General features: G+C 46.4%; 1 protein-coding gene across 1 annotated transcript in view; it reads left to right on the top strand.

The window, feature by feature from the left end:
* Nucleotides 1-27835, top strand: part of LOC138666644 (zinc finger protein 850-like) — a 209245-nt gene that overhangs the window by 156820 nt on the left and 24590 nt on the right. Inside the window, exons 14-21 of the mRNA XM_069754836.1 lie at nt 1877-2080; nt 2197-2385; nt 2473-2605; nt 9590-9731; nt 17985-18164; nt 18248-18371; nt 21654-21751; nt 21932-22022. Coding sequence (XP_069610937.1) covers nt 1877-2080; nt 2197-2385; nt 2473-2605; nt 9590-9731; nt 17985-18164; nt 18248-18371; nt 21654-21751; nt 21932-22022 — 1161 coding nt within the window. The remainder of the gene's footprint in view (nt 1-1876; nt 2081-2196; nt 2386-2472; nt 2606-9589; nt 9732-17984; nt 18165-18247; nt 18372-21653; nt 21752-21931; nt 22023-27835) is intronic.

Here is a 27835-nt window from a genome sequence, read left to right as displayed (position 1 = left end):
TGGCATCAAATGTTAGAAAGGTTAATGGCTCTAGTGAGGGTACTAGGTACGCAAAACTTAGCATTCCATGGATCAAATGATGCATTGTTTACATCTAATAATGGGAACTTTTTGAAATTTGTGGAGTATTTGGCTATGTTCGATCCCGTCATGTGTGAGCACATTTGGAAAATCCGGGACAAAGAGATTCATACACATTATTTGGGAAAAACAATACAGAATGAGATGATTCAACTGCTAAGTAATGGTATTCAGGAAAAGATTCTTGACGATGTCAAAACTGAAAAATACTTTTCTGTAGTGCTGGATTGTACTTCAGACGTGTCTCATGTTGAACAAATGACTATTATTGTTCGGTTTGTTTCCACATCAGAAGACAAAAAGTTTGAAATTAAAGCGCACTTCTTGGGATTCATTCCTGTTTGATACAACTGGAGGTGGTTTGACAGCCGCTGTCTTGAACAAATTTGAAGAACTGTCGCTCTCTGTGGACAACTTACGAGGGCAAGGCTACGACAATGGGAGCAACATGAAGGGAAAAAACATTGGACTACAAAGACGAATTTTGGACATAAACCCACGTGCATTCTTTGTGCCTTGCAGCTCCCATTCTCTAAACTTAGTCGTCAACGATGCCGCTAAATGTTGTTTTGGAGCGACAACTTTTTTGTTGTTAGTTCAAAATCTCTACGTATTTTTCTCTTCGTCAACTCTGCATTGGGAAGTACTCGTGCGTCATTTGCCATCTCTGACTCTAAAACCTCTAAGCGAAAGAAGGTGGGAAAGTAGAATTAGTAACATAGTAACATAGTAACATAGTTAGTAAGGCCGAAAAAAGACATTTGTCCATCCAGTTCAGCCTATATTCCATCATAATAAATACCCAGATCTACGTCCTTCTACAGAACCTAATAATTGTATGATACAATATTGTTCTGCTCCAGGAAGACATCCAGGCCTCTCTTGAACCCCTCGACTGAGTTCGCCATCACCACCTCCTCAGGCAAGCAATTCCAGATTCTCACTGCCCTAACAGTAAAGAATCCTCTTCTATGTTGGTGGAAAAACCTTCTCTCCTCCAGACGCAAAGAATGCCCCCTTGTGCCCGTCACCTTCCTTGGTATAAACAGATCCTCAGCGAGATATTTGTATTGTCCCCTTATATACTTATACATGGTTATTAGATCGCCCCTCAGTCGTCTTTTTTCTAGACTAAATAATCCTAATTTCGCTAATCTATCTGGGTATTGTAGTTCTCCCATCCCCTTTATTAATTTTGTTGCCCTCCTTTGTACTCTCTCTAGTTCCATTATATCCTTCCTGAGCACCGGTGCCCAAAACTGGACACAGTACTCCATGTGCGGTCTAACTAGGGATTTGTACAGAGGCAGTATAATGCTCTCATCATGTGTATCCAGACCTCTTTTAATGCACCCCATGATCCTGTTTGCCTTGGCAGCTGCTGCCTGGCACTGGCTGCTCCAGGTAAGTTTATCATTAACTAGGATCCCCAAGTCCTTCTCCCTGTCAGATTTACCCAGTGGTTTCCCGTTCAGTGTGTAATGGTGATATTGATTCCCTCTTCCCATGTGTATAACCTTACATTTATCATTGTTAAACCTCATCTGCCACCTTTCAGCCCAAGTTTCCAACTTATCCAGATCCATCTGTAGCAGAATACTATCTTCTCTTGTATTAACTGCTTTAGAATTGATGCTCTGGCCCCCCTCCGTTACCAATTGAGCGAAGTCCATGATGCCCTAATAGACAGCAGAAAATATTAGTCTCACAGGAAGCTCTGGAAATGTCTCTCGGCTAGAAGCTCAAGGTCTGGCTAAACAAGTTGGAACCTTTTCTTTTGTTACATCTGTTCTAGTATGGTTCAACATTTTGTACGAAATCAATTTGACTAGTAAGTTACTTCAGTCACAAGAATTCGATTTAGCTGCTGCTTCTCAACACCTTGACAAAACAAAGAAATATCTGCAATCATTAAGAAGCGATGAAGAGTTTGAGAAGCTGTTAGTTGATGCAAGGGAAATCGCAGAAGAGCTTGGCATACCAGCTAATTTTGAGTCAAGTTCTGCGCCAAAACGTTTAAAGAAGAAAAACAGACAGTTCTCTTACGAAGGGAAAGATGAGCCCATAAGAGATGAGAAACAGAGATCAAAATTAACTTTTGCGTTGCGATCTTAGATAGTGCTATAAATTCAGTTGATGAGCGGTTCACTCAGCTGAAAGAAATGGAATTGAAATTTGGATTTTTGTACCACATCCGTTCACTTGAGGGAAAACTAAGCAAATTTGTTCTGGATAAGTGTAAAGCTCTGGAAAAGTCTCTTACACACAACGAAGTAAAAGACATCGATGCCATAGACATATGTGGTGAACTGCAGGCAATGTCAAGACGTGTTCCAGAAGATTCATCACCAAAAGACGTTCTTTAACTTTTGCTTAAATCTGACTTGAAAGAAAGTGTACCCAACCTGGTGGTGGCTCTAAGAATTCGTTTGACTCTGCCTGTGTCCGTGGCCTCAGGAGAGAGAAGCTTCTCAAAACTAAAGCTAATTAAACCCTATTTAAGGGCAAATATGACGCAAGAGAGGTTGGTTGGGTTGGCAACAATTTCGATAGAATCTGAAGTTGCTAAACAAATTAATCTCGGTGAGTTGGTGTCATCCTTTAAAAAAAAAAAGGCAAGGAAACAAAAATTTTAATTACCCATGGTCGTTTTTGTTTTGTGTTATTGATTACTTTGTATATATTTGTCCTATACAACTTCTCAGAAGGTTAAAGAGTTAGGAGAGAGTTAATTAATCGTTGTTGTGGTTTATTTTGCGCCTAAATTTATATCCCAAGTTTTCATCTACTGCCAAGGGTAGAGGGGGGGGCGCAACAAAATAGTTTCGCCTAGGACGCCGTAATCTCTCGGGACGGCCCTGTATTGGCGAGTACCGTACTTTGGATAATACTTCATTATCTGCAGTGAGTCGGGATATCGGACAATACGAGTCTGGGGATTCAGGGTTTTCTCCCAGAAAATAATTGCTTCATTCATAGATGTCGGCGATCTTCCTACTGATGGAGCTCCTCAAAAAGCCCAATAATTCTGGTAACAAGATCCCTCCATATTCTTTATAGGATTCTCCTGGGAAACAATAAGATCCCGGGCTTCTTCATTTTGGAGTTTACTCACTGCCTCCTCCAACTCCTCTACTGTCCAAGGCCCATCCAAGAGCAAACTAAGATCTACAGACAGTTCAGGGAATGAAGAGCAAACTAGGATTTACGGACAGTTCACCAAGCGAAGACAAACTAGGATCTAGGGACAATTCAGGGAGTGAAGAGCAAACTAGGATCTACGGACAGTTCAGCGAGCCTGTCCGCAGTCTCCAGCATCATGTCCACCCTCTATCTGAAATACATCCTCTCCAAAACTGAACTTCTTCTGCTCCCACCGTCTACTAACCTCCCTAAACCTGACATTTCCCTCTCCATGGGTGGCACCATAGTAGCACCCAGGCAGCAGGCACACTGTCTGGGTGTTACATTTGACACCAATCTCTTCTTCACTTCCCATATACAGTTAGGGCCAGAAATATTTGGACAGTGACACAATTTTCGCGAGTTGGGCTCTGCATGCCACCACATTGGATTTGAAATGAAACCTCTACAACAGAATTCAAGTGCAGATTGTAACGTTTAATTTGAAGGGTTGAACAAAAATATCTGATAGAAAATGTAGGAATTGTACACATTTCTTTACAAACACTCCACATTTTAGGAGGTCAAAAGTAATTGGACAAATAAACATAACCCAAACAAAATATTTTTATTTTCAATATTTTGTTGCAAATCCTTTGGAGGCAATCACTGCCTTAAGTCTGGAACCCATGGACATCACCAAACGCTGGGTTTCCTCCTTCTTAATGCTTTGCCAGGCCTTTACAGCCGCAGCCTTCAGGTCTTGCTTGTTTGTGGGTCTTTCCATCTTAAGTCTGGATTTGAGCAAGTGAAATGCATGCTCAATTGGGTTTAGATCTGGAGATTGACTTGGCCATTGCAGAATGTTCCACTTTTTGGCACTCATGAACTCCTGGGTAGCTTTGGCTGTATGCTTGGGGTCATTGTCCATCTGTACTATGAAGCGCCGTCCAATCAACTTTGCAGCATTTGGCTGAATCTGGGCTGAAAGTATATCCCGGTACACTTCAGAATTCATCCGGCTACTCTTGTCTGCTCTTATGTCATCAATAAATACAAGTGACCCAGTGCCATTGAAAGCCATGCATGCCCATGCCGTCACGTTGCCTCCACCATGTTTTACAGAGGATGTGGTGTGCCTTGGATCATGTGCCATTCCCTTTCTTCTCCAAACTTTTTTCTTCCCATCATTCTGGTACAGGTTGATCTTTGTCTCATCTGTCCATAGAATACTTTTCCAGAACTGAGCTGGCTTCTTGAGGTGTTTTTCTGCAAATTTAACTCTGGCCTGTCTATTTTTGGTATTGATGAATGGTTTGCATCTAGATGTGAACCCTTTGTATTTACTGTCATGGAGTCTTCTCTTTACTGTTGACTTAGAGACAGATACACCTACTTCACTGAGAGTGTTCTGGACTTCAGTTGATGTTGTGAACGGGTTCTTCTTCACCAAATTAAGTATGCGGCGATCATCCACCACTGTTGTCATCCGTGGACGCCCAGGCCTTTTTGAGTTCCCAAGCTCACCAGTCAATTCCTTTTTTCTCAGAATGTACCCAACTGTTGATTTTGCTACTCCAAGCATGTCTGCTATCTCTCTGATGGATTTTTTCTTTTTTTTTCAGCCTCAGGATGTTCTGCTTCACCTCAATTGAGAGTTCCTTTGACCGCATGTTGTCTGCTCACAGCAACAGCTTCCAAATGCAAAACCACACACCTGCAATCCACCCCTGACCTTTTAACTACTTCATTGATTACAGGTTAACGAGGGAGACGCCTTCAGAGTTAATTGCAGCCCTTAGAGTCCATTGTCCAATTACTTTTGGTCCCTTGAAAAAGAGGACGCTATGCATTACAGAGCTATGATTCCTAAACCCTTTCTCCGATTTGGATGTGGAAACTATCATATTGCAGCTGGGAGTGTGCACTTTCAGCCCATATTATATATATAATTGTATTTCTGAACATGTTTTTGTAAACAGCTAAAATAACAAAACTTGTGTCACTGTCCAAATATTTCTGGCCCTAACTGTACAATCCCTTGCCCGCTCTTGCTGCTTATACCTAAGGAACATCTCTGGAATCCGCCCTTTTCTCACCATGGAAACAACAAAAACCCTCACTGTTGCCCTGATACACTCCCGCCTGGACTACTGTAACACTCTTCAGTCTATCCTTAATGCAGCCAGGGTCATCTACCTGGCTAATCGTTATTCAGATGCAGCCGCTCTTCGCCAGTCGTTACACTGGCTGCCCATTAATTATAGGATCCAATTCAAAGTACTTTTTCTCACCCACAAAGCTCTTCACAGTGCAGCACCCCCTTAAATCTCCTCCCTTATTTCTGTCTATCGGCCTAGCCGACCGCTGCGCTCTGCAAATGACTTCCAACTAACCCCTGCACTACTCGGTACCTCCCACTCCCGTCTCCAAGACTTCTCCCGCGCTGCACCAATCCTCTGGAATGCTCTACCCCAAGAAATTAGGACCATTCACAATTTGCATAGTTTTAGGCGCTCCCTCAAAACATATTTCTTCAGAGCGGCCTATCACATTCCCTAATAAAAGTAATTTTATGTGTAAGGGCACGTGTGTAGCCAATTCACTATCTCCATCTATCCCCCACCCCTTGAAGATGGCTGGACCATCATTGTAAATACATCATTGTAAATAAGCTCCGGTACTTTGTATCTCCCCCACCTCATTGCAGATTGTAAGCTCTCACGAGCAGGGTCATCTAATTGTGCTTTAATTATTGTATTGTTAACGTTGCTACTTATGACTTGCGTTTGAAACTGTTAAACTGTAAAGTGCTGCGGAATATGTTGGCGCTATATAAATAAAGATTATTATTATTTATTATCTATCGTCCTCCTGCACTGTGGAGTTAGACGGGTATATTCCTCTATAGTATATAATTTATGTGGACAACATATCTGAACACACACTGCTCCATACGCCCTGTACACATGCGCCTCCGGTCCGCACACCTCGTACACACGTGGCTTCGCTCAGTACACCATGTACACACACTGCTCCGCTCCGTACACCTCGCACACACACGGCTCTGCTACATCCACCCTGTAAACCCCTCCTGACCCCACACAGAAACTTCCCCTCATCCAGCACCATGACAACCAGCACAGCAGAGTCCTCCATACACTGAGGCCCCTGATCATGTGACCCCTGACTCCTCCCTTCATGTGACCTCATCACAGGTCCTGTGCGCACAGAACATATATGTGGAGTGCGGCTCTGTGGGTGGAGGTAGGTGCTGGAGATTCCCCATTATTCATTGCTTCCAACCGTCTAGCAGGACAGTCCCAATTTGGTGGTGCAGTCCATGGCATTCAGGGCAACGTACCGACTTTCACGCTGCACCTGTAAGTCGCCTCCTCTCCTGCCCGCTCACTGTGTTTAGTGCTCACTAGTTCCTTCTCTGACGCTGAGGGAAGGCAGGCATCTCTGTGCTCTAATTAACTCATTCTTCACTTCAAGTCTGGGCCCTGGCGGTTCAAAAACACACAACTTCTTGTACTGATACATGGAGATACATTTCTATATACCAGTGTATTTCTATGTACCTGCATTCTAGAGCTGAAATAAAAGTCTGATTTTTGTTCTTCCTATAAAATAACAAAGAACAATTAGAATAATGATTTATTGCAGTTTTTTTTTCCACTTTGTGACCAAGCAAAAATTTTCAAATCTAACATGTAAATTTACAGTCTGTGGTAAAAACGCTGAAATGTTTCCACATATTTGAGTGATTTTAAGATTATTTGTTTCATGAAACATTGTATTTTGTTAGTGGTAAATTTAGGTTTATATGTTTTGCTTTTATTTATACATTTTTTTTTCAATTTTCAAACTTTGAATATTTATACCTTTAATTGAGGTAGTCATACAACACAAAATAGTAAAAAAAAAAAAACTACCTTGTGTATCCTTCCCACGTCCATATAAAAGAAGTGCGTGAAAGCCTAAACGAAGCAGGTTATGTGTGAACACAGCCAAACAGACGTGTTTTGCATAATGGCCTTAAAAAAAAAAAAAACTTACAGCTCGTCTCACTCAAAAAGCAAGACCTCATATAGTGAACCTTATGTAAAAATGAAAAAGTTCTGACGGCTAAAACTATGAAGGAATGAACAAACAATAATTCCATAGGTCCCAACGATCCCGAATACAGCAGAACAGTCTCAGATTTGGGTCTATGTCCTGTCATCCCAGGCAGTCTGCGGAATATCCCTGACTGCCATCATGCCCCCTTCTGACATCTCATCTAGCGAGGGTAGGAAAAAACGGTAAATGGTTCCGGCTATGGGTGCAGTTAAGGGCATGTCAAGAATTTTGCCGTGGCAGCTATGCATAGTCTGTCACTCTTTCTTTTTTGATTTCCATTGGAAACCAATAGGCAGTGTATTGAATTGTACTATTCAATAACTCCTGTAAAGTTGCAGTAGCATCGTACGCAGTGAAGAAGCAGTGACCCACAAATTCAAACACAAAAGTCTCTTCTAATGTGTTTCTTCACAGCATTAAAGTCCACTTCACATAAATGCATATAACTTCAGTGATCAATTTACCAGTTCAAAGTAATGCATATCACATGGCTTTAGATTTGCGGTCCCTAAACAGGCCAGACTTCCCTTGTCCAGTTTCCCTGGGCGACCGCACGCCATCTCACAGTCTCTATACGTCTCCGTACACACAGCCTCATATGTTGCAGACACTACTCACGCCAGCCCTCCTCTGACTAATTCTTGTGGGTGTCCTGCATCGCTGTATCACAGTCTCTTACAGACTCATTACTCACACAGTCGTACACAGTTCAGGATATCCTCCGGATAGCAGCCGGGCACCATATCCACCTGTTTACAATCGTTACACATGCTAGTCCTCTTTCGGGTACAGGACATCCACCTCCGGGCACAGGACTATCCTCATCCTCATCCGACTCCTACGGGCACAGGATATCCACCTCCGGGCACAGGACTGTCCCCATCCGAGACCAGTACCATGGACGACTTGCATCTCTGTGTACGCTGCGGGTGCCAGGCTATTCAGCTGCCCTGGATGCTGGCTCTGCTGGCCTCCATGCACTCTGCAGACCAGCACACACCAGACTGACACTGATGTGCACCTCGCACAACTGGCCAGACACCTGACACTCCTATACCCCTTACTGCAGGGCTTTTAAACACACACAATCCTGTGGCCTTCAGCCACCTGGAAAACCCGGACCGGAAATCCATGACTGTCATGCACACCTATGGACTTCATCCGTCTGCATGCACATTCTGGGGAGAACAAACCCCCCCTAGCTGTATCAGAGGCCACAGCCTCATACTCCTTAATCTATATTAATTTTTAAGTTTTTTTGTGATTCCAACTGAAACTTGAAAGATACTTGGTATCTGTGTTACGCACGAAGGTGGCACACGTGATTTGTGGGCCCACTGTGCCAGGCTTACATAGGAGGGGCCTAGCGTGATTCCAGGTGTTCACTGGAGCTCCTGATAGTGGAGTCAGGCTTGGCTGCAGTTCACCGCCAGGTACCAATTCTAGGCAGTCCACGGTACTGCAGCTGCTGACCTCAAAGGTCAGGTACGCAGACACGGATAGGTCTAGGGCTCCATTCTGACTACTAAGTTATGGATCCTCTATAGAACGGTTACAGTGCGGATATTCAGGGGCTTCAGATATCACACATTCAGACACACAGGTCTCAGATACTGATCTAGGGACTGGCCGCACTAGGACCAAAGACAAGGTTCAGGACTTTTCGCACAAGGACAAAGAACTTTGGATTCAGGTCTGTCCTCACAATGACCAGGGACTATGGGTTTAGGGCACTGGCCACATCAGTACCAGGGGACCTCACAATTTCACTAGGAGACCACCTCACTCACTAATAAATCATTGCAGTGCTTAACGTCACCCTATTGGGGAGGGTGGCTTTTCAACAAGATGCCTCCCAGCTATTGGCTGGGAGCCATCTTGCAGGTGGACTCTTAAACTAAATGCTTCCCAGCTAATGACTGGAGACATTTTACTGTGTGTGAATCTTGCCCCCCTACGAACACGGGAGTGAGTACTGGGAGGTGCGGTACGCACACCAGCCAGGAAGAAGGTAACATGCTGGGGACCACCCCGCATGGCTGGGGTAGTCAATATGCCAGTGTACCTGCATGGAAGGAGAGGAAACCGGTGTCGCTGCATAGAGGGAAGACCATGAAGAGGCACCTGCAATGGTGTTAGTCTGAACTCTACATTTTAGGTTATTGCTCTCAACTAGCAGCACCAACCCAGTAATTTGTTGTTGTTTTTTTTCCATAGTATTTTGTATGATTATACAGAATTTCACCTTCTTTTCATTCAGGTTCCTGATAAACTTTGTCTTTTACGTTGACATCTACTACAAAATCTGCCTTGACCCTTCAAGGATGGATATGGACAGAGACAAGATGGCAGAGAGGATATTACACCTCACCCTGGAGATCCTCTTCTGGCTTACTGGAGAGGTGAGAGATTCTGATGACATCAAATTACATTGTAATGCACTAACTTTTAAACAATTAGTGTTAGTAGCTATGCAATTTTTACAGAAGAGGGAATATAAAACTTTTAGAATAAACAAGCAAGTCTTTCACTAGTGTCCTTTTCACAAAGGTGGTGCGCCCAGTCTTGGGAGTCACCACAAGATTAGTGATGAGTGAGTGTACTAGCTGTAAATCATTCAGCTGCCATGATGAAAACTAAATCTCCGAACAGTCATAAATACTCGGAGGTCACCCGAGCAATGAGTACACTCGCTCATCACTACACGTGATTTCTCACTCAAAGCTCTGGCCTTAGCAGGGGTTACCAGGTTTTCCCGCTAGGCTGCAAGTCTCTTCCTCATGTAGTCTATTAAAGCCCATTGAGCCTCCAATGTACCAACCGGCCCACCCCCAACCTGTACTAATAGTCCCAGCTGACCCCGATACCGTTGATGATAGTTGGAAGTGATGGTCTTGCTCTCTTGCACGTTTCCTCCGCAATCGAAGGCGTGCCTCTCCTGTCGCAGTCTCCATACAGGTCTTTTTGGCTTTTCAACAGAAGTGTCTCAGGCTCAAGGCAGAGAGGGCTGGGCATCAGCTCTTGACAGGCGTAGTTGGGCCTTGGGGACTTATCCAGCGCAGGATGCAGCTTCTGGCTCTGACCAGTGTACGCTGTTCTTGGGGATATCTTCTGGGGAATCCGGACCTTGCCAGACGGAGAACAACACCTAGGTGGCGTAGACTCCCCGCTGAGTCCTGCAGCGCTTGTCTCAGCGATGTCTCTGGAGCACGTCTGCCCCGCTACCTTCCTTCTCACCAAATCTCCTCATGGATGGGTGCACCGAGCTTTTATAGCAGGGAAGTCTTTCCTGTGGGTCAACTGATTCAGTCCAGCACATAAGGTCACTCCCCTTGCAAACCTTCAAGCTTACTTTGGTTCCACTTGATTTCAGCTGTCCAGCAGATGGCAACCTCTCCTCATCAATGGCACCTACTGCAAAAATCCTCCAGATATGTGATGGCTTCTTGTTACATTCATGCCCCCTTTTTGCTCACTAGTCCTTAGGTGAGTAGAATTCTTTTGAGGTCGAAGTTTCACCACAGGTATGCCGAGTTCGGCCAACAGCTGAACGCATTCCTTGGTCTTCTGCTGTATGTGGGACCAGACAGTTAGGAGGAGGAATTCCAGCGTTGGCCAGCTCAGTCCAGCTGAGATCTTCCTATAGAGGCGCGTCTGGAATACTTGGAGACTCAGCCTCTGGAGCTGGCAAATTAACTCCAAGTTAGTTTTCTCTAACACTTGAGAGCGGCATCGGCATCTCCGGAGTACTCATTGGCCCTGCAAGCCTTTCTCCCTCTTCCTCTAAGACTCCGCTTTGCATGACCTCAGCTAATTCTGTTGGGGGCCCTGCCTCATTACAGCCTTCTGCTGCAGGAGAGCAGGGTCACAGCATACTTCTGTGCAACACCCGAGGTGCCACAGCGTCATCTCCCTCAGGAAAAACCTTGTAGACTGAGTTATCCGGGTAAATTTTCCTCACCACCACTCATAGGGTACTGCCTACCAATGATGATCCAGCTTGTTCCCGGGTCGTTTGGCCTGCACCAATACACAGTCCCCTGGCTGAGGTTGTCCTCCTGACACTGGAGATTGACTTGAATGTTCCACTTCCCGAAACTTCTGCTCAACCAGGTTCTCAATTTGTCAATTCCTTAGATACAATACAGTTCATCCATTACTTGCCCCTGGAAGCATGCCCCTTGGTCGGAGGGAATTCACTTCGGGCATCCATGTATGTGAATTAAGTCCTGACAGATGGCTCTGGCTGCAGCTTCGGCTGTCTGATCCAGGGTCGGCGTCACCACTGCGAACTTGGTGAAGTGATCAGTCATCACCAAGCAATATCCGTAGCCATTGTATGAAGTTCCGATCATCAGGACCTCCAAAAGCGCATAGGTTCGGATATCCTAAATAGGAGCCCTCTGTTCCGAGGTTTGTTAAGCTCACACCGATTACATATTTGGGAAACTCCTTTGACCTTCTGCCGCAATTAGGGCCAGTACACCAGTCGTTGCAACCACCAAAAGGTCTTCTCTACACCGAAGTGGGCACCACTCTCATGAGCTTCTTTAGCGAGTGGCATTATCAGCACTTCTGGAGCCACTACTTGCCAGGTAACATCGAACTCTCAAGGGTGTTGAATCCTTAGGCACAGCAGGCTATCTTTCAGGAAGAGCCTTTCCTACTGGCCGAAGATCTGCAGGATACTTGGGGTCAAAGCAGCCCTAGCTTCCTGATCAGGCCTTTGCACCAGGGAAACCCACTTCCTCAGCCTTGCCAGCTCCAGATCGGACTGTTGCAGGTGTATCCACTCGTCCCTTGAGTGGCCAAGAATTTGGGGGAGTCTGGGCTCTTCTCTAGACTCCTGAGTGGTTACTACAGCCGCAGCGAACTGCTTAAAATCTGGGATCTCATCACTCTCAAGCTCTTCATCTAAGTCTGTTTTTGGTCCGGCTTGGGTGATTCGGGACAAGGCATCTGCATGCGTATTCTGGGACCGATAGGAGATCTTGTACTGATATTTAGACATCCTTGAGAGCCACCACTGTTCTAGAACTCCCAGCTTTGTATTTTCTAGATGAGCCAGGGGGTTCTTGTCCGCCCACATGTGTATTTCTGACCCTGACAAATACTCAGCAAACTTCTCAGTCATGGCCCATACCAGCACCAGAAACTTTAGTTTGAGCGAACTGTAATTGTCCGGATCCTCTGTGTCTCTGTGACCTACTAGCATATGTGATCACCCACTCTCTTCCTTATTGTACCTGAGCCAATCGTGCCCCTAGACCTTAAAGGCTTCAATTGGTGTACAGCGCGAAGGGCTGCAAGAAGTCAGGGTAGGCCAAAATTGGGGCATCTGTCAATGTCATCTTCAGTGCCTGAAATGCTAACTCTTGTCATGGGCCCAATTGAATGGGTTGACGTTTGGCTACCCAGCTGGGCCTGCAACAACTCATTGAGTGGTACCGCAATCTTGGCGAAGTCCCTTATGAAACTGCGGTAGTATCCAGCTCAGCACTAGGAATGCTCACAGTTTTCTAAGGTCGGTAGGCGTGGGCCCCTTCAGTACTGCAGCCACCTTCTCTGTGGTAGGGTAAACTCCCTCACTAGGCAGGATGTGTCTCAGGTGTTCAATTTTTCACTTGAATAGGTGACACTTCTGGGGCTTTATTTTTAATACTTGTCTTTGAAGCCGCCCCAGCACTTGCTCCAGCTGGTGAAGATATTCTTCAAACGTGGCGGAGTAGATGATTATATCATCCAGATAGATCAAAGTGGCTTCAAAGTTCAGGTCTGCCAAGCATCTTTCCATCAACCGCTGAAAGGTTCCTGGTGCATTCTACAGTCTGAAAGGCATCCGGTTGAACTCGAACACGCCCGTAGGGAGGACAAAGGCTTTTTTCTGGCAGTCCTTCTCAGCCACCGGGAATTGCCAGTAGCCACTGGCTAAATCAAGTGAGGAAAAATATTTGGCTTTTCCTAACGCAGATAGGGACTCCTCAGTTCTGGAGACGGGATAGGAGTCCCGTACAGTACATGTGTTCAGCCTCCAGTAGTCCACGGAGAAACTCACTCAGGATACTATCTTTTTTCGGAACACAATGGGGGGCCGCCAAGGGACTCTGGCTCTTACAGATCATGCCATTGTGCAGTATGCGGGCCAACAGTTCTTTCACCTTCTGGTACATCTGAGGTGGGACCTGCTGATGACTCTTTTGAATGGGAGCAGTTGTTCCTGTAGGGATCTCATGAGAAAAAGTATGGGTGCACCCAAAGTCCTCTTCATGCTGTGCTGTGTAAACACTTCGATATCGCTGTAATAACTGTTCAACCTGCCAAACTTACCTCGAGGAAAACTCAGTGAGGTTGTCCTCCATCTGTTCCAAGAGGTGAAGTCCAGCCAGTGGTTCGCTTTGGCTTTCCTGACTATCAAGCGACACCGCTCTGGTCCATGGGTCTCTTCCCACAGGTGTCAGTCCTATAGCATCAGGTCTGGGGAGATCTTCTGCCATTATATAAACTCGAACCACTTCTTGTTGGGGATCAACTGTAGAATTGCTCCACTTACATTTTTACAGCACACATATATTTGTCCCTGTCGCACGGTGGCCAGGGTGCGGGCAACCAATAATCTGGAGATCGCTTCTTCTCCATCAATATGCTCAACATGGATGTCCACACTCTCTAAGGATACATGGGCCAGTACTGGCATAGTGAGTACAGTCTGTCCCACTGGCAGTGTCACTGTGGCTTCGGACGATATCAATACTTTGCCAAGATACTGGGAGGCAGTGGGTAACTTCTGAATTTCGCTGACTCACACTAGTTGCTAGAACACCTTTTTTACTTGCCGGGTCACGGGTGGAACGGGTCCATCTGTTTTTATCAGGGCCCTCAGCTAAGAATTGTCCCACCTCTTTTTGCACATTCATGCCCAGGGTTACAATGGGTCCTCTGCCTCTGGACCCCTTTGTCAACACTATTCCTTTTCGGCCCAGATCCTTCCCCCACATCCGAACAAACAACCACACTACTCCTGCTACTGGGATAGGCAGTTGATTAGCCGCCACCAGTCGGATGGTGTTTTCTGTTCTGGAGCATGCAACTTTGGGAAAATGACTTTGGAAATATGGCTCAGGCATTGTGGTCACCTGAGACCCCATGTCAATCAAGCAGTGAATGCTTTGCCCTTTGAATTCAGCCCAGGTAATTTGTCGCTGAGACAATATCCTCAGAATTCTCTCTTCCACCCTCTGAGGCTCGAAACCCCATGGTATACTCCATTTCCGTGGGGTGCATTAGTTAGCTGGCGCCCCCGTCTCCACCTTTCTCAATTCGGACAGTCTTTTGAAATGTGCCCCCTTCCACCTCAGGTCCAACACTCTCAGTCGCGTTCCGCTGATGGGGTACGTACGCGACATGTTGTGATCTAGAAGGAGCAACTTTCCTCCTCTGACCTCCTCTCACGTGAGTTCGGGTGATCAGCTGGAGGATTGGCAGCAAGGGTCCCCTTGATGCTGCACAGCTCACATCGAATGTCACACATCTCTTGATGTATCTCCTGCACCCAGTCGGGATCAGTACATGTTGACTCAGGGGTGACCACTTCTTCATGACTCCGGACAGCGGCGATGAGAACAGGGGTCTCTCTCTCCGAGACTGTAACTTTGACCCCCTACCTCAAGGAAACCCAGACTGGGATTCAGACATGGGCTCTCCTTTAATATCTGCTTCAAAGAGGAGTCCTTTTGTCCAGCAACGAGTTGGTCCCGCATCACTTCATCCAAGAGACCCAGTCCTAGGTGCCTGTCTTGTGTCTTCTTGGTGATATGAGTCGTCAGTTCCTGCAATGCATTAAGACACTGAGCTATGGTCTCACTTTCCCCTTGGACCCGCTGGAACAACTGCATGCGGAGGTGCCTTAAGTGCGTGGTGTCACCATGCATATCCTCCAAGATGATGTTTTCCACAGTGTCCCTAGGTGGGCGGTACATAACCGTCTGCCAGGCCTCCCCATCAAGGGTCAGGAGGGTTAACTCGGCCTGAATGGAAAAGGTCAGGGAATCCATGCGTAGCATACTTTTCAGCATCTCTGCCCAGTCCCACAGCAATGCGCTGCTCCCTGTGAACTTCGGAAGGTTGCTGACCATAGCCCCCAAGGTTATATTTCCCTTGCCGGGCTTGGTCACAGAGTGGTCCGCCATCTCTGTATCTGAAAGTTGCATCCTGCCAAATACGCCAAAAGTAATGCGGGTGTCTGGATGCAACGAGCACAGATCACGAAGTGGAAATATCCAAGGGTTGATATAATGCTATCAATATACAACAGTAACTTTTAAACAATTAGTGTTAGTAGCTATTCAATTTAACAGTAGAGGGAATAACAACAGGTTTAGAATAAACAAAACAGTCTTTCACTAGTTAATGTTAGTGTCCTTTTTACAAAGGTGGTGCGCCCAGTCTTGGGGTCACCACGTGAGTTCTCACTCAAAGCTCTGGTTCTAGCAGGGGTCACCGGGTTTTCCTACTAGGCTGCAAGTCTCTTCCTAAAATAGTGTATTAAACCCCATTGAGCCTCTAACGCGCCAACCGGCCCCCTTCCAACCTGTACTCCTAGTCCCAGCCGACCCCGTTGCTGTTTGATAGCTGGAAGTGATGGGTCATGGGTCTTCTCGGCTTGACCATCAACGGAAGTCTCTCAGGCTCAAGGCGGAGAGGACTAGGCATCAGCTCTTGATGGACATAGTCGGGCCTCTGAGACTTGACCAGCGCAGGGAGCAGCTTCTGACTGACCAGTGTAAGCCGTTCTTGGTGATATCTTCTGGGAAATCCAGACCATGACAGACAGTTACCGACATCTGGGTGGCATATACTCCCCCTGAGGCCTGCCATGCTGGTCTCAATGGTGTCTCTGGAGCACGTGGGCCCAGATCCCTTCCCTGGTGCCAAATAATAATAATAATATTATTGTTATTATACATTTTTCTAGCGCCATTTATTCCATGGAGCTTTACATGTGAACGGGGCAAATATAGACAAGTACAATAAATATGAGTAAAACAAGGCACTCACAAGTACAGGAGGAGAGAGGACCCTGCCCGTGAGGGCTCATAGTCTACAGGGGATTGGTGAGGATACACTAGGAGAGGGTAGAGCTGGTCATGCGGCGGTTCAGTAAACTGGGGATCACTGCAGTTTGTAGGCTTGTCGGAAAAGGTGGGTCTTCAGGTTCCTTTTGAAGGTTTCCGTGGTAGGCGAGAGCCTGATGTATTGGGGTAAAGAGTTCTAGAGTTTTGGGGAAGCACGGGAGAAGCCTTGGATGCGGTTGTGGGAGGAAGAGATGAGAGAGGAGTAGAGAAGGAGATCATGAGACGATCAAAGGTTGTGTGTAGGTAGGTACCGGGAGACCATGTCACAGATGCATGGAGTAGTCAGGTTGTGAATGGCTTTGTATGTCATTGTTAGTGTTTTGAACTGTAGCCTCTGGGCAATAGGAAGCCAGTGAAGGGCCTGGCAGAGAGGAGAGGCTGGGGAGTGATGGGGAGACAGGTGGATTAGTCAGGCAGCAGAGTTTAGGATGGATTGGAGTGGTGCCACAGTGCTAGAGGGGAGGCCAGAGAGTAGGAGGTTGCAGTAGTCGAGGCGGGAGATAAGGGCATGTACTAGTGTTTTTGTGGTTTCATGGTCAAGGAATGCACGGATCCGGGAAATGTTTTTGAGTTGGAATCGGCAAGAGGAGACAAGGGCTTGGATATGTGGCTTGAAAGGGAGGGTAGAGTCAAGGATCACCCCGAGGCACCGAGCGTGTGGGACCGGGGAAAGTGAGCAGCCATTGAAATTGATGGATAGGTCGGGTGGAGGGGTAGAGTGAGGTGGGGGAAAGATGATGAATTCTGTTTTGTCCATGTTCAGTTTTAGAAAACGAGCAGAAAAGAAGGATGAAATAGCAGACAGACATTGTGGGATTTTGGTCTGTAAGGAAGTGAGGTCGGGTCCAGATAGGTAGATCTGCGTGTCATCAGCGAAGAGATGATATTGTAAACAGTGCGATTCTATGGGCTGTCCCAGGCCGAAGGTGTAGAGGGAGAAGAGTAGGGGTCCTAGAACTGAGCCTTGGGGAACACCGACAGACAGGGGGCGAGATGAGGAGGTGGTGTGGGAGAGGGAGACAATGAATGTCCGGTCAGTTAGATATGATGAGATCCAGGATAGGACCAAATCTGTGATGCCAAAAGATGAGAGAATCTGTAACAGGAGGGAGTGGTCCACAGAGTCAAAGGCAGAAGACAGGTCCAGGAGGAGGAGGACAAAGTAGTGTCGCTTGCTCTTGGCGGTTAGTAGGTCATTGGTCACTTTATCCTCGTTGATGGGCGTGCAGGGCTTTTATATATTTGGGAAGTCTTTCCTGTGGGTCACCTGATCCAGTCAAGCACACAAGGTCACTCCCCCTGCAAACATTCCAGCATACTTTGGTACCACTTGATTTTGCCTAGCCAGCAGATGGCAGCCTCTCTTCATCAGTGGCACCTCCTGCAAGAGTTCTCCACATATTTCATGGCTTCGTTTCACAACATCATTATTATCTATAGGAATAACAGATGGACAGAACTGGAGAGGTGAGGACTCTGGAATTGTCTGTAGTGTGATTTATTAATATGTCTCTCCATAACCAGGATTACACAATAGTGAAGAAGACCTCTAGTGAGCACTGTCAGGCCCCTGTGTCTGAGGGATGGGAAAGACCCCTTAGCTCAATCACGGGGCCTCCACCTCACCCCCTGAAACATGAGGGCATCAATGACCAGAAGATCCTAGAACTTCTCTACAAGATGATTGAGCTGCTGACTGGAGAGGTGACACTGCTGGGAATGCTGGGACATTATACAGTAATGCTATGAAGGGATGGGGTGGATGACGATATCATTGTATGTGTCAGGTTCCTATAAGGTTTCAGGATGTCTCCATCTATTTCTCCATGGAGGAGTGGGAGTATTTAGAAGGACATAAAGATCTGTACAAGGACGTCATGATGGAGGTTCCCTGGCCCCTCACATCACCAGGTAATAGACAGGACTAAATAATAATAATAATCTTTATTTTTATATAGCACCAACATATTCCGCACCGCTTTACAGTTTAAGGCTGTGTGCCTACGCTCAGGATTTTTAGTGTTTTTTCGTCGGTTTTCCGCTTCGAAAACGCTAAAAAAGTTTACATTAAGCATCCCATTATTAGAATACAATCCGCAATTTTTATGTCCATGCTGCGTTTTTTTTCCGCAAAAAAAAAAACACATTGCGGAAAAAAACGCAGCATGTTCATTAATTTTGAGGAAAATCTCCTAATATAGTAGTGGAAAGCTGCGAAAAAACAACACTAGTGGATTTCCTGCGAAAGTAGTCCGGTTTTGTTCAGGAAAATTCTGCTAACATTCTGCAACGTGGGCACAAAGCCTAACCGTTTCAAAACACAAGTCATAAGTAACAACGTTAACAATACAATCATTAAAGCAAAATAAAACAACCCTGCTTGTGACAGCTCATAATCTACAATGAGTTGGGGGAGATACAAAGTACAGGAGTGTATTTACAATGATATATATACAATGATGGTCCAGCCATCTTGAGGGATAGATGGAGCTGGTGAATGGGCTACACATGCACACTTACACATAAATTGACTTAGATTAGTGAACATGATACGCCGCTCTGAATAAATGCGTTTTGAGGGAGCGCCTAAAACTATGCCAATTGTGGATATTCCTAATTTCTTGGGGTAGAGCATTCCAGAGGATTGGCGCAGCGCTGGAGAAGTCTTGGAGTTGGGAGTGTGAGGTGCAGATTAGTGCAGAGGTTAGTCGAAAGTCATTTGCAGAGAGCAGCAATCGGTTAGGCTGATAGACAGAAATGATGGAGGAGATGTAGGGGGGTGCTGCACTGTGGAGAGCTTTGTGGGTGAGAACAAGTACTTTGAATTGGATCCTATAATGAATGGGCAGCCAATGTAAGGACTGGGGAAGAGCAGACGCATCCGAGTACCAATTAGACAGAGGGATGACCCTGGCTGCTGCATTAGGTATGGACTGTAGAGGGGAAAGTTGAGTAACGGAGGCCAATTAATAGAGCGTTGCAGTTTCTAGGAGGGAGTGGATCAGGGCGACAGTGAGGGTTTTTGTTGTTTCACTGGTGAGAAGAGATGTTCTTTAGGTGTAAGCAGCAAGAGCAGGCAAGAGATTGTATATGGGAGGTGAAGGAGAGACTGGTGTCAAACATAACACCCAGGCAGTCCACCTGCTGCCTGGGTGTTATTATGGTGCCACCCATGGAGTGGAAAATGTCAGATTTATGGAGGTTAGTAGACGGGGGGGGGGGGGGGGGGTTTGATAGCAGAAGTTCAGTTTTGGAGAGGTTGAGCTTCAGACAGAGGGCTGACATGATGTTGGAGACTGCGGACAGACAGTCACTGGCGTTCTGTAGTACAGCAGTGGTAATGTCAGGGGATGAAGTGTATAGTTATCTGTCATCAGCATAAAGATAGTACTGAAAGCCAAATCTGCTGATGGTCTGTCCAATGGGGGCCAAGGACTGGGGCCTGAGGTACTCCTGACAGCGAGAGGAAGAGGGGATGAAGTGGAGCCAGCGAAAAAAAACACTGAAGGAGCAGTCAGAGAGGTAGGAAGTAGTGATGAGCGAATATACTCATTACTTGAGATTTCTCGAGCACGCTCGGGTGTCCTCCGAGTATTTTTTAGTGCTCAGAGATTTAGTTTTCATCGCCGCAGCTGAATGATTTACATCTGTTAGCCAGCATAAGTACATGTGGGGGTTGCCTGGTTGCTAGGGAATCCCCACATGTAATCAAGCAGGCTAAGAGATGTAAATCATTCAGCTGAGGTGAGGAAAACTAAATCTCCGAGCACTAAAAAATACTCGGAGGTCACCCGAGCCTGCTCGGGAAATCTTGAGTAACGAGTATATTCGCTCATCACTAATAGAAAGAGAACCAGGAGAGAGCAGTGTCCTTAATGCCAAATGACTGGAGCCTAGAGAGTAGGAGACGATGGTCAACAATGTCGAAAGCTGCAGAAAGGTTGAGAAGAATGAGCAGAGAGTGGTCACCATTACACTTTGCTGTCAGAAGGTCATTGATAACTTTGATGAGTGCAGTTTCTGTAGGGGGCGGATGCCGGACTGTGAAGGGTCTAGGAGGGAGTGAGTGGAGAGGTAACGGGTAAGGCAGGAGTAGACTGGGTGCTCCAAGAGTTTAGAAATGAAGGGGAGATTGGAGACTGGTCTGTAGTTATTTGTGCAGGATTGGTCGAGAGCGGGTTTCTTTAGTAATGGAGTAACGATAGAGTGTTTGAAGGAGGATGGGAAAATGCCAGAGGAGAGGGAGAGATTAAAGATTGTAGATAGGTGAGTTGTGACAACAGGATAGAGAGACTGGAGTATATGTGAAGGAATGGGATCGGTAGTGCATGTAGTTGGACAAGAAGAAGAGAGGAGTCTGGAGACTTCTTCTTCTGTGATGGAATGAAATGTGGAAAGTGAGCCAGGGGAAATGCAGGGAGGGATGGGAGTCACAGCACATGGTGGTTGGGAGCAAATTTCTTGACTGACAATCTGTTTTCTCTATAAAGAGGGAAGTAAGGTCATCAGCATAAATGTCTGTGATAGGGGCTTGTGCTTTTGGACTGAGGAGGGAGTGAAAGGTGTCAAAAGGTTTCTTGGGGTTGTTGGCTAGTGAGGAGATCAGGGTGGTGAAGTAGGTCTGTTTGGCTGGGTGAAGGGCAGAGTTATAGGTTCTTAACATAAATTTGAAGTGGGTGAAGTCTTCTGGTGTGCGAGTTTTCCTCCATAAGCATTCAGCACTCCTAGAGTATCGCCGGAGAAGTTGAGTTTGCGATGTGAGCCAGGGGTGTTTTGCTTGGTGTTTGTAGGTTCTGAGGGTGAGGGACGGTACTTGGTCAAGGATGCTTCTAAGAGTGTCATTGTAGTGGTGTACAGCCAGATCAGGACATGAAAAAGAGGAGATTGGGGACAGTGATGAGTGTAGGGAGTCTGAAAGTGTCTGAGGGTTAATGGCTTGTAGATTTCTGAATGTGTGGTAGGTAGGAGTTTGCTGGGTGGGCGAGGATTTGTGAGCGTGAAGGAGAGAATGTTGCGGTCAGAGAGGGGAAGCGATGAGTTATCTAGGTTGGAGATTGAACAGAGCCACACGAAGACCAGGTCAAGGGTGTTACCGTCTTTATGTGTTTCAGAGGTTGAAAGCTGTGAATACACAAGGCATTTAATTATCTGTATGTAAAGAATGAATTCAGTCTCTTTATGTGTTTCCTTCAGATCTATCCAGTAAGAGGACAACATCAGAGAGATGTCACCGTCCTCCTCTTGCACAGGACTGTAAACCGGAAGATCCCAATGTTCCTCAGGATCATCAGGTAGATGGAGAGAATGTGTCATGAGATCTCCCCTATGTGAAGGTCTCGTGCTTAGTCTTAGTCTTTATCCTCCAGTATTATATGTTTTTTACTTGTGTGAACGGTGGAGATGGCAGGATTAGAGCTCATCATAGATGTGACTTCTCCTTCTGTCTGTGACTATTATAATATTTATTTCAGAGTGAAGACCTGACCCATATTAATACTACAGAGACATATGTGAGGGGTGATGAGCGGTGTAAAGAGGAGATTCCTACATATGGCTACCCAGGTGAGTAGTAACCACTAAATGCAGAGAAGTTACAGATTCTACTGTAATTATATGTTGAATTTCTAGTGGCCTTACCGGTCCTTGAAGGATAGTCAAGTGAGAAGTCACCAAAAATATGTAGGCTGATCAGGAAAGGATTTAGAAGTAGGGTCCGGTAATAATCTACTCAAAGCCAGGTAACAACTTAGCTCTGGTAATAACAGATTTTGACTCTTACACAATGAACTAAGTGACCCTGTGAATTTAGTGCAGCATCTCCACCAGCGCAACCATGGACTACATTGCGAAGGCTGCTTAGAAAAGTGACATTACAGAGTAGTTATGGTTAGATGTGGCATGACAGCATATGAAGTTCTTCTATGTACAAAGGTGTTTATACCTTCTGTACACAATTGATTATTGATGCCCTGCTTTACGTGATGTGTTGTATGAGCTCATAATTTTATCCTCACCTGCGTGAGGGCACCAGGCAGCATAATAGCACTGTTAACCTGCATATTGACTGCATATTTGCAGGTTAACAACGTTATTTCTATTGACAGGTTCCCTTTAATATAGCACAAAAATGTACCAATAAAAATGCTCACAACTCGGGCGTAGAACGGGTTCATAGCTAATCCTGGTATATGGTCCCACATCCTTGTATATGCTCCACCAGCCTGGTATATGCTCCCCCAGCCTGGTATATACTCCCCAGCCGGGTATATGCTCCCCCAGCCCGGTATATGCTCCCTTAGCCTGGTATATGCTCCCCCATCCCGGTATATGCTCCTCCAGCCTGGTATATGCTCCCCCATCCTGGTATATGCTCCCCCATCCTGGTATATATGCTCCCCCATCCTGGTATATGCTCCCCCATTCTGGTATATGCTCCCCCATCCTGGTGTATGCTCCCCCATTCTGGTATATGCTCCCCCATCCTGGTATATGCTCCCCCATTCTGGTATATGCTCCCCCATCCTGGTGTATGCTCCCCATCCTGGTATATGCTCCCCTAGCCTAGTATATGCTCCCCCATCCAAGAACATGCTCCCCATCCTGGTACATGCTCCCCCTAGTCTGGTATATGCTCTCCCTTTCTGGAATATGCTTCCCTAACCTGCTATATGCTCCCCTAACCCGGTATATGCTCCCCCAGTCTGGTATATGTTCCCCCATCCTGGTATATGCTCCCCCAGCCTGGTATATGCTCCCCCATCCTTGTATATGTCCCTCCAGCCTGGTATATGCTCCCCCATCTTTGTATTTGTCCCTCTAGCCTGGTATATCCTCCCCCATCCTTGTATATTCTCCCTCAGCTTGGTATTTGTCCCCCATCCTATTATATGCTCCCCTATCCTGCATGCGCTGCTGTTTTTCTATACATCCATACATACAAACGAACAAATAAAAAAATAATAAACCTTTATCCCGCTCCGTGTCCATGTGTTTCATACGTGTGGCAACCATGTGCCCCATCAGTATCACATGTACCTGCGCCTGGGAATCAGCGGTACTGTTTGCACTAATCCCTGGCGCCGAGTGTTGCAGACAGCTCACATCATTGTCCTCTGCTATGCCTGCGATCAGTTGAAGTAGGGAACAATATTGAGAGTTGTGTTCAGCCCCCGCTGTCTAAATAGAGTGTAAAATTTAGAACAAAATAAAAAATCACATTATAGTCACATTAAGGGCTCTTATTCATCTGCGAGGAAAACGGACAAGTGTAATCTGATAAAAAAAATTATTTTCTGTAAAAAAACTGGTGTGGGGGTCCCCCGACAATTTATTAACCAGCCGAGGGAAAGGGGACAGCTGGGGGCGTGCAGCAAGATGTCCTCTGTGGGGGATACAGAGCACCTACAGGTGTCGGAGGTGCCCGAGCAGCACAGGAAGGGCAGCGGTAGCTCCGCTCTAGAAGCGGCAGCGGAGTGGTACGGGGGCGGCAGCACTCGAGTGCCCCAGCGTCACGCAGAGATTCTCCTCCTCCGGAACCGGTACTCCGCTAGACAGCTTTCTGTGGTGAGTGTTTGATGTGCACCTACTAGCTGAATTTCCCCGCTTTTTGTGCTTTGTTTTAGGTTAAAAAAACAGCTAAAGCAAACAAAAACAGTGTGCTTTATGCACAGCACTTTTGCCGGACAGCTATATAAAAAATCTTTGTCAGGCCTGCATATGCCAGACCCTAGAAGAAGATGCTCCCCTGTGTACATCTGATCTAACAGCTGTTATCCAGGAAGAGATTAAGAGTTCCCTTAAAAGCAGACGTCATGGAAAAGCTAGTTAAGTTCAGCCCATCTATAGCAGGGTAGCAGGATGAACATTCAGAATCCTCAGCGCTATCTTCCTCGGACGAGGAAGGTAGACCATGTTTCCCTTTAAAAATATGGACATGCTAGTTAGAACGGTTCACACCATCATGGGGGTTGCAGATAATAAATAACCCAAATCAACCCAGGACATCATGTTTGCGGGTCTGTGTCAGAAAAATCGCAAATCATTTCCAGTTATTGATACAGTTAAAGATCTTGTTAAATGTGAATGGGACAAACAGGATAAGGGTTTTTCCATCATACATGACGGCACCACGAGAGAGGGGATCCGCCCATCAAGGACAGGAAACCTTCAAGATAAAAGGGGCGGCTCCTCTCTCCACATCAGTTGGTTTCCTGTCCTTGATGGGGAACCCTCAAGATGGAAGACATCTGATGAAGATTGAAGAGGATGCCGGGATCTGGGTCGGGTGGATTTGGGCAGGCGCTGTCTGCTGCACCTGTCACCAGGTACCCGTAGTCGCCTCGGGGGTCAATGTATACCATGCCCCCCCTGAGCGAAGCATGGCCACAGCCCGCGAGGCGAATGCCCGGGTGAAGTTGGAGCCTCGGAGGCCTTTCCTTTTACCAAAAAAAAAAAAAATCCACCTGCCAATTGTCCTCGGGGTCACAAAGGTGCTCCCTCCCTGTTGACTATGGTGGCCATGCAGCCTGTGAGACACATCGGTGCCCAGGCTAGGTAAGGCTCCTTGGAGGTTTTATGCCATCCCTGTTGAGCACTGCAGATGGTCCCCCCCCAGCCCACCCCCTCCCCTTCCCTCCTCTCCTTCCTTCCTTGATCGGTACCTGAGACAAGCGGAGAGGTGTGGAGCGGTATCTGACAGCATGGATCTGGAGGTGAGCGTGGCGTGTCGGACGGAGGGGACACTGCAGAGTTTCCTGCCTGGCCGGCGCCATGATCCCAGGAGGCGGCCGCGCGTGCGCACATCGCTGGGCAGCAGCGCTCGGAACGTTTGTGCAGGGCACTGGGGCAGGAGGACAGGAATCTTCGGCGCGCACCGGAAGTAAGGGCCGGATGCGCGCCTGGAAGGTGAGTGCATGGACGCTGGCAGAGCAGCGCGCACCGGAAGTAAGTGCAGGGTGCGCGCGCAGAACCCAGCGGTGGCACTTGGGAGGCGGCCACTTGGTCCTCTCCGTCTACTTTCTTTAAACATTATAGGCTAGACCTATCTGCTACCTCTGATCTCACCTTTGGGAGAAGAGTGTTACAAGCAGTGATCCCTCCCTAGAAGAGAATACAAATCTCTGTAACTCTCTCGTGGTGCCGTCATGTATGATGGAAAAACACGGGTATTACATACCTGGTAATGTGTTTTTTCATGAGACATGACGGCACCCTTATATTCCCACCCTTTTGATCACGTCATTAGTTGGGTGCATTATTAGCATTATTTGTATTATACACTCCCTGGGGTATCGGTGAATAGAACCGTATAGGATGTATTATTTATGTGTACACTAACCAGCGGAGTTCCTCTCGTACTCTGTAAAACAACTGATGTGGAGAGAGGAGCCGCCCCTTTTATCTTGAAGGTTTCCTGTCCTTGATGGGCGGATCCCCTCTCTCGTGGTGCCGTCATGTCTCATGAAAAAACACATTACCAGGTATGTAATACCCGTGTTTCTTGCTGCCATCATCCGCAAACAGGAGATACCCTTTTGATGACGAGGTACTAGCTGAGTGGGTAAAAATGCCTAAGATGGACGCGGCTGTTGCTTCCACATCAAAATCATCCACTCTACCCCTGGAGGATATAAGCCTTCTTAAAGATCTATCCGACAGGAAAGCGGATATGTTCTTGAAGAAGGTTTGAGAATCGTCGGCCAGAGCCTTTAAACCAGAAATTGCGAGCACCTGTACTGCCAGATTTGTTATGGTTTGGGTGGGTCAGCTGGAGGAGCAGCTAAAGGCCAAGATTCCTAGAGACAAGTTACTTGATTCTCTATCTCAAATCCGCGAAGATAAGCATATCTGGCGGATGCGTCTGTAGAGTCTATAAAACTGGCAGCCAGATCGGCAGGCCTCTCAAATGCTGCCCAACGTGCACTCTGGCTTAAAAGCTGCCCGACGTGCACTCTGGCTTAAAAGCTGGAAGGGTTATGCTCAAGCTAGAGCAAAGTTATGTGCGATTCTATGCAGGGGTGAGTACTTATTTGGCCCCGTGATATCCTTGCAAAGGCAAACAATAGAAAGGATTTCCTAAATTATTTAATCCTACTTTTAGAAATGCCTTCAGGAGACAGATGCCTTTCTGGAAGACTTATTCAGACCGTGATTGGGAACCGGCAGAGCCAAAGAAGAAAGGTGTCACTTCAACGTCAAGACGTAGACGCAACTATCGATAACACAGCCCTCCCAGTGGGGGGTAGATTGAATTATTTTTTTGACCAATGGGCCAAGACAACATCTAATACTTGGGTCTTGGGGATAATTGCGTCCGGGCTAAAATTGGAATTTCGGAGTGTACCTCCGAATTTCTTTGTATCAACAACTTTAAATTCTCCAGATCAACAGCAGGCCCTAGAAATAGAGATTCGGCAGATGAGGGAAAAAGAAGTTATTGTAGAAGTGCCTAAAGATCAAGATGGGAAGGGGTTTTATTCTCCCTTATTTCTAATTTCCAAGCCTGATGGTTCCTTTAGGATCATCATAAACTTGCGAAAATGTAATACATTTGTACAATATCACACCTTTAAAATGGAATACATTACATCTACAACTAAACTTCTATTTCCCAGGTGTTACATGACAGTGCTGAATCTAAAAGATGCTTACTACCATCTGCCTATTTACAAGGATCACCAACAATTCCTCAGAGTGGCTATTCGGCTTAACGATCAGGTCAGACATTTTCAGTTTACGGCGATGCCGTTTGGGCTGTCTGTCTTTGGCTGCCCCAAGGGTATTTAATAAGGTAATTGCAGAGGTAATGGCTCATCTCAGAGAACGAGATACCATGGTTATACCCTACTTGGACGATTTCCTGATTGTGGGAAATTCAGTCATAAAATGTAGAGCCCGTCTAAACAGTATAATATCATCCCTGCAGGGCCTTGGTTGGTTCATCAATCTAAAGAAGTCAAAGCTAGAACCCTCAACTCGTCAGATTTTCCTCGGCATTCTTCTGGACTCAAAAGATCAATTGTGTTTCCTGCCAGAGGACAAAAAACTAAGGATCATTCACAAAGTCATGGCAGTAGAAAGAGATCCAAATTTAACATTAAGGAATGAAATGTCCTTACTAGGTTTATTGACATCGTGCATACCAACCGTTCGGTGGGCTCAGTCCAACACCCGCATGTTACAATTCGAGATTCTCGAAGCAGACAGAAGACTTCAGGGTTGCTTAAGTGAAAGACTCAGATTGTCAACCGTCACTCTCAGCAATCTAAATTGGTGGCTGGACCTTCGCCACTTGTCAAAGGGGGTGCAGTGGGGATTAAAACCAGACAATACAGTCACGACCGATGCCAGCCCAGTAGGGTGGGGAGCTCACATGG

Source organism: Ranitomeya imitator, chromosome 2, assembly GCF_032444005.1.
Source record: "Ranitomeya imitator isolate aRanImi1 chromosome 2, aRanImi1.pri, whole genome shotgun sequence".
NCBI lineage: Eukaryota > Metazoa > Chordata > Amphibia > Anura > Dendrobatidae > Ranitomeya > Ranitomeya imitator.
The sequence above is the reverse complement of the archived record's forward strand: the minus strand, read 5'-3'. Positions and strand labels throughout refer to the sequence as shown.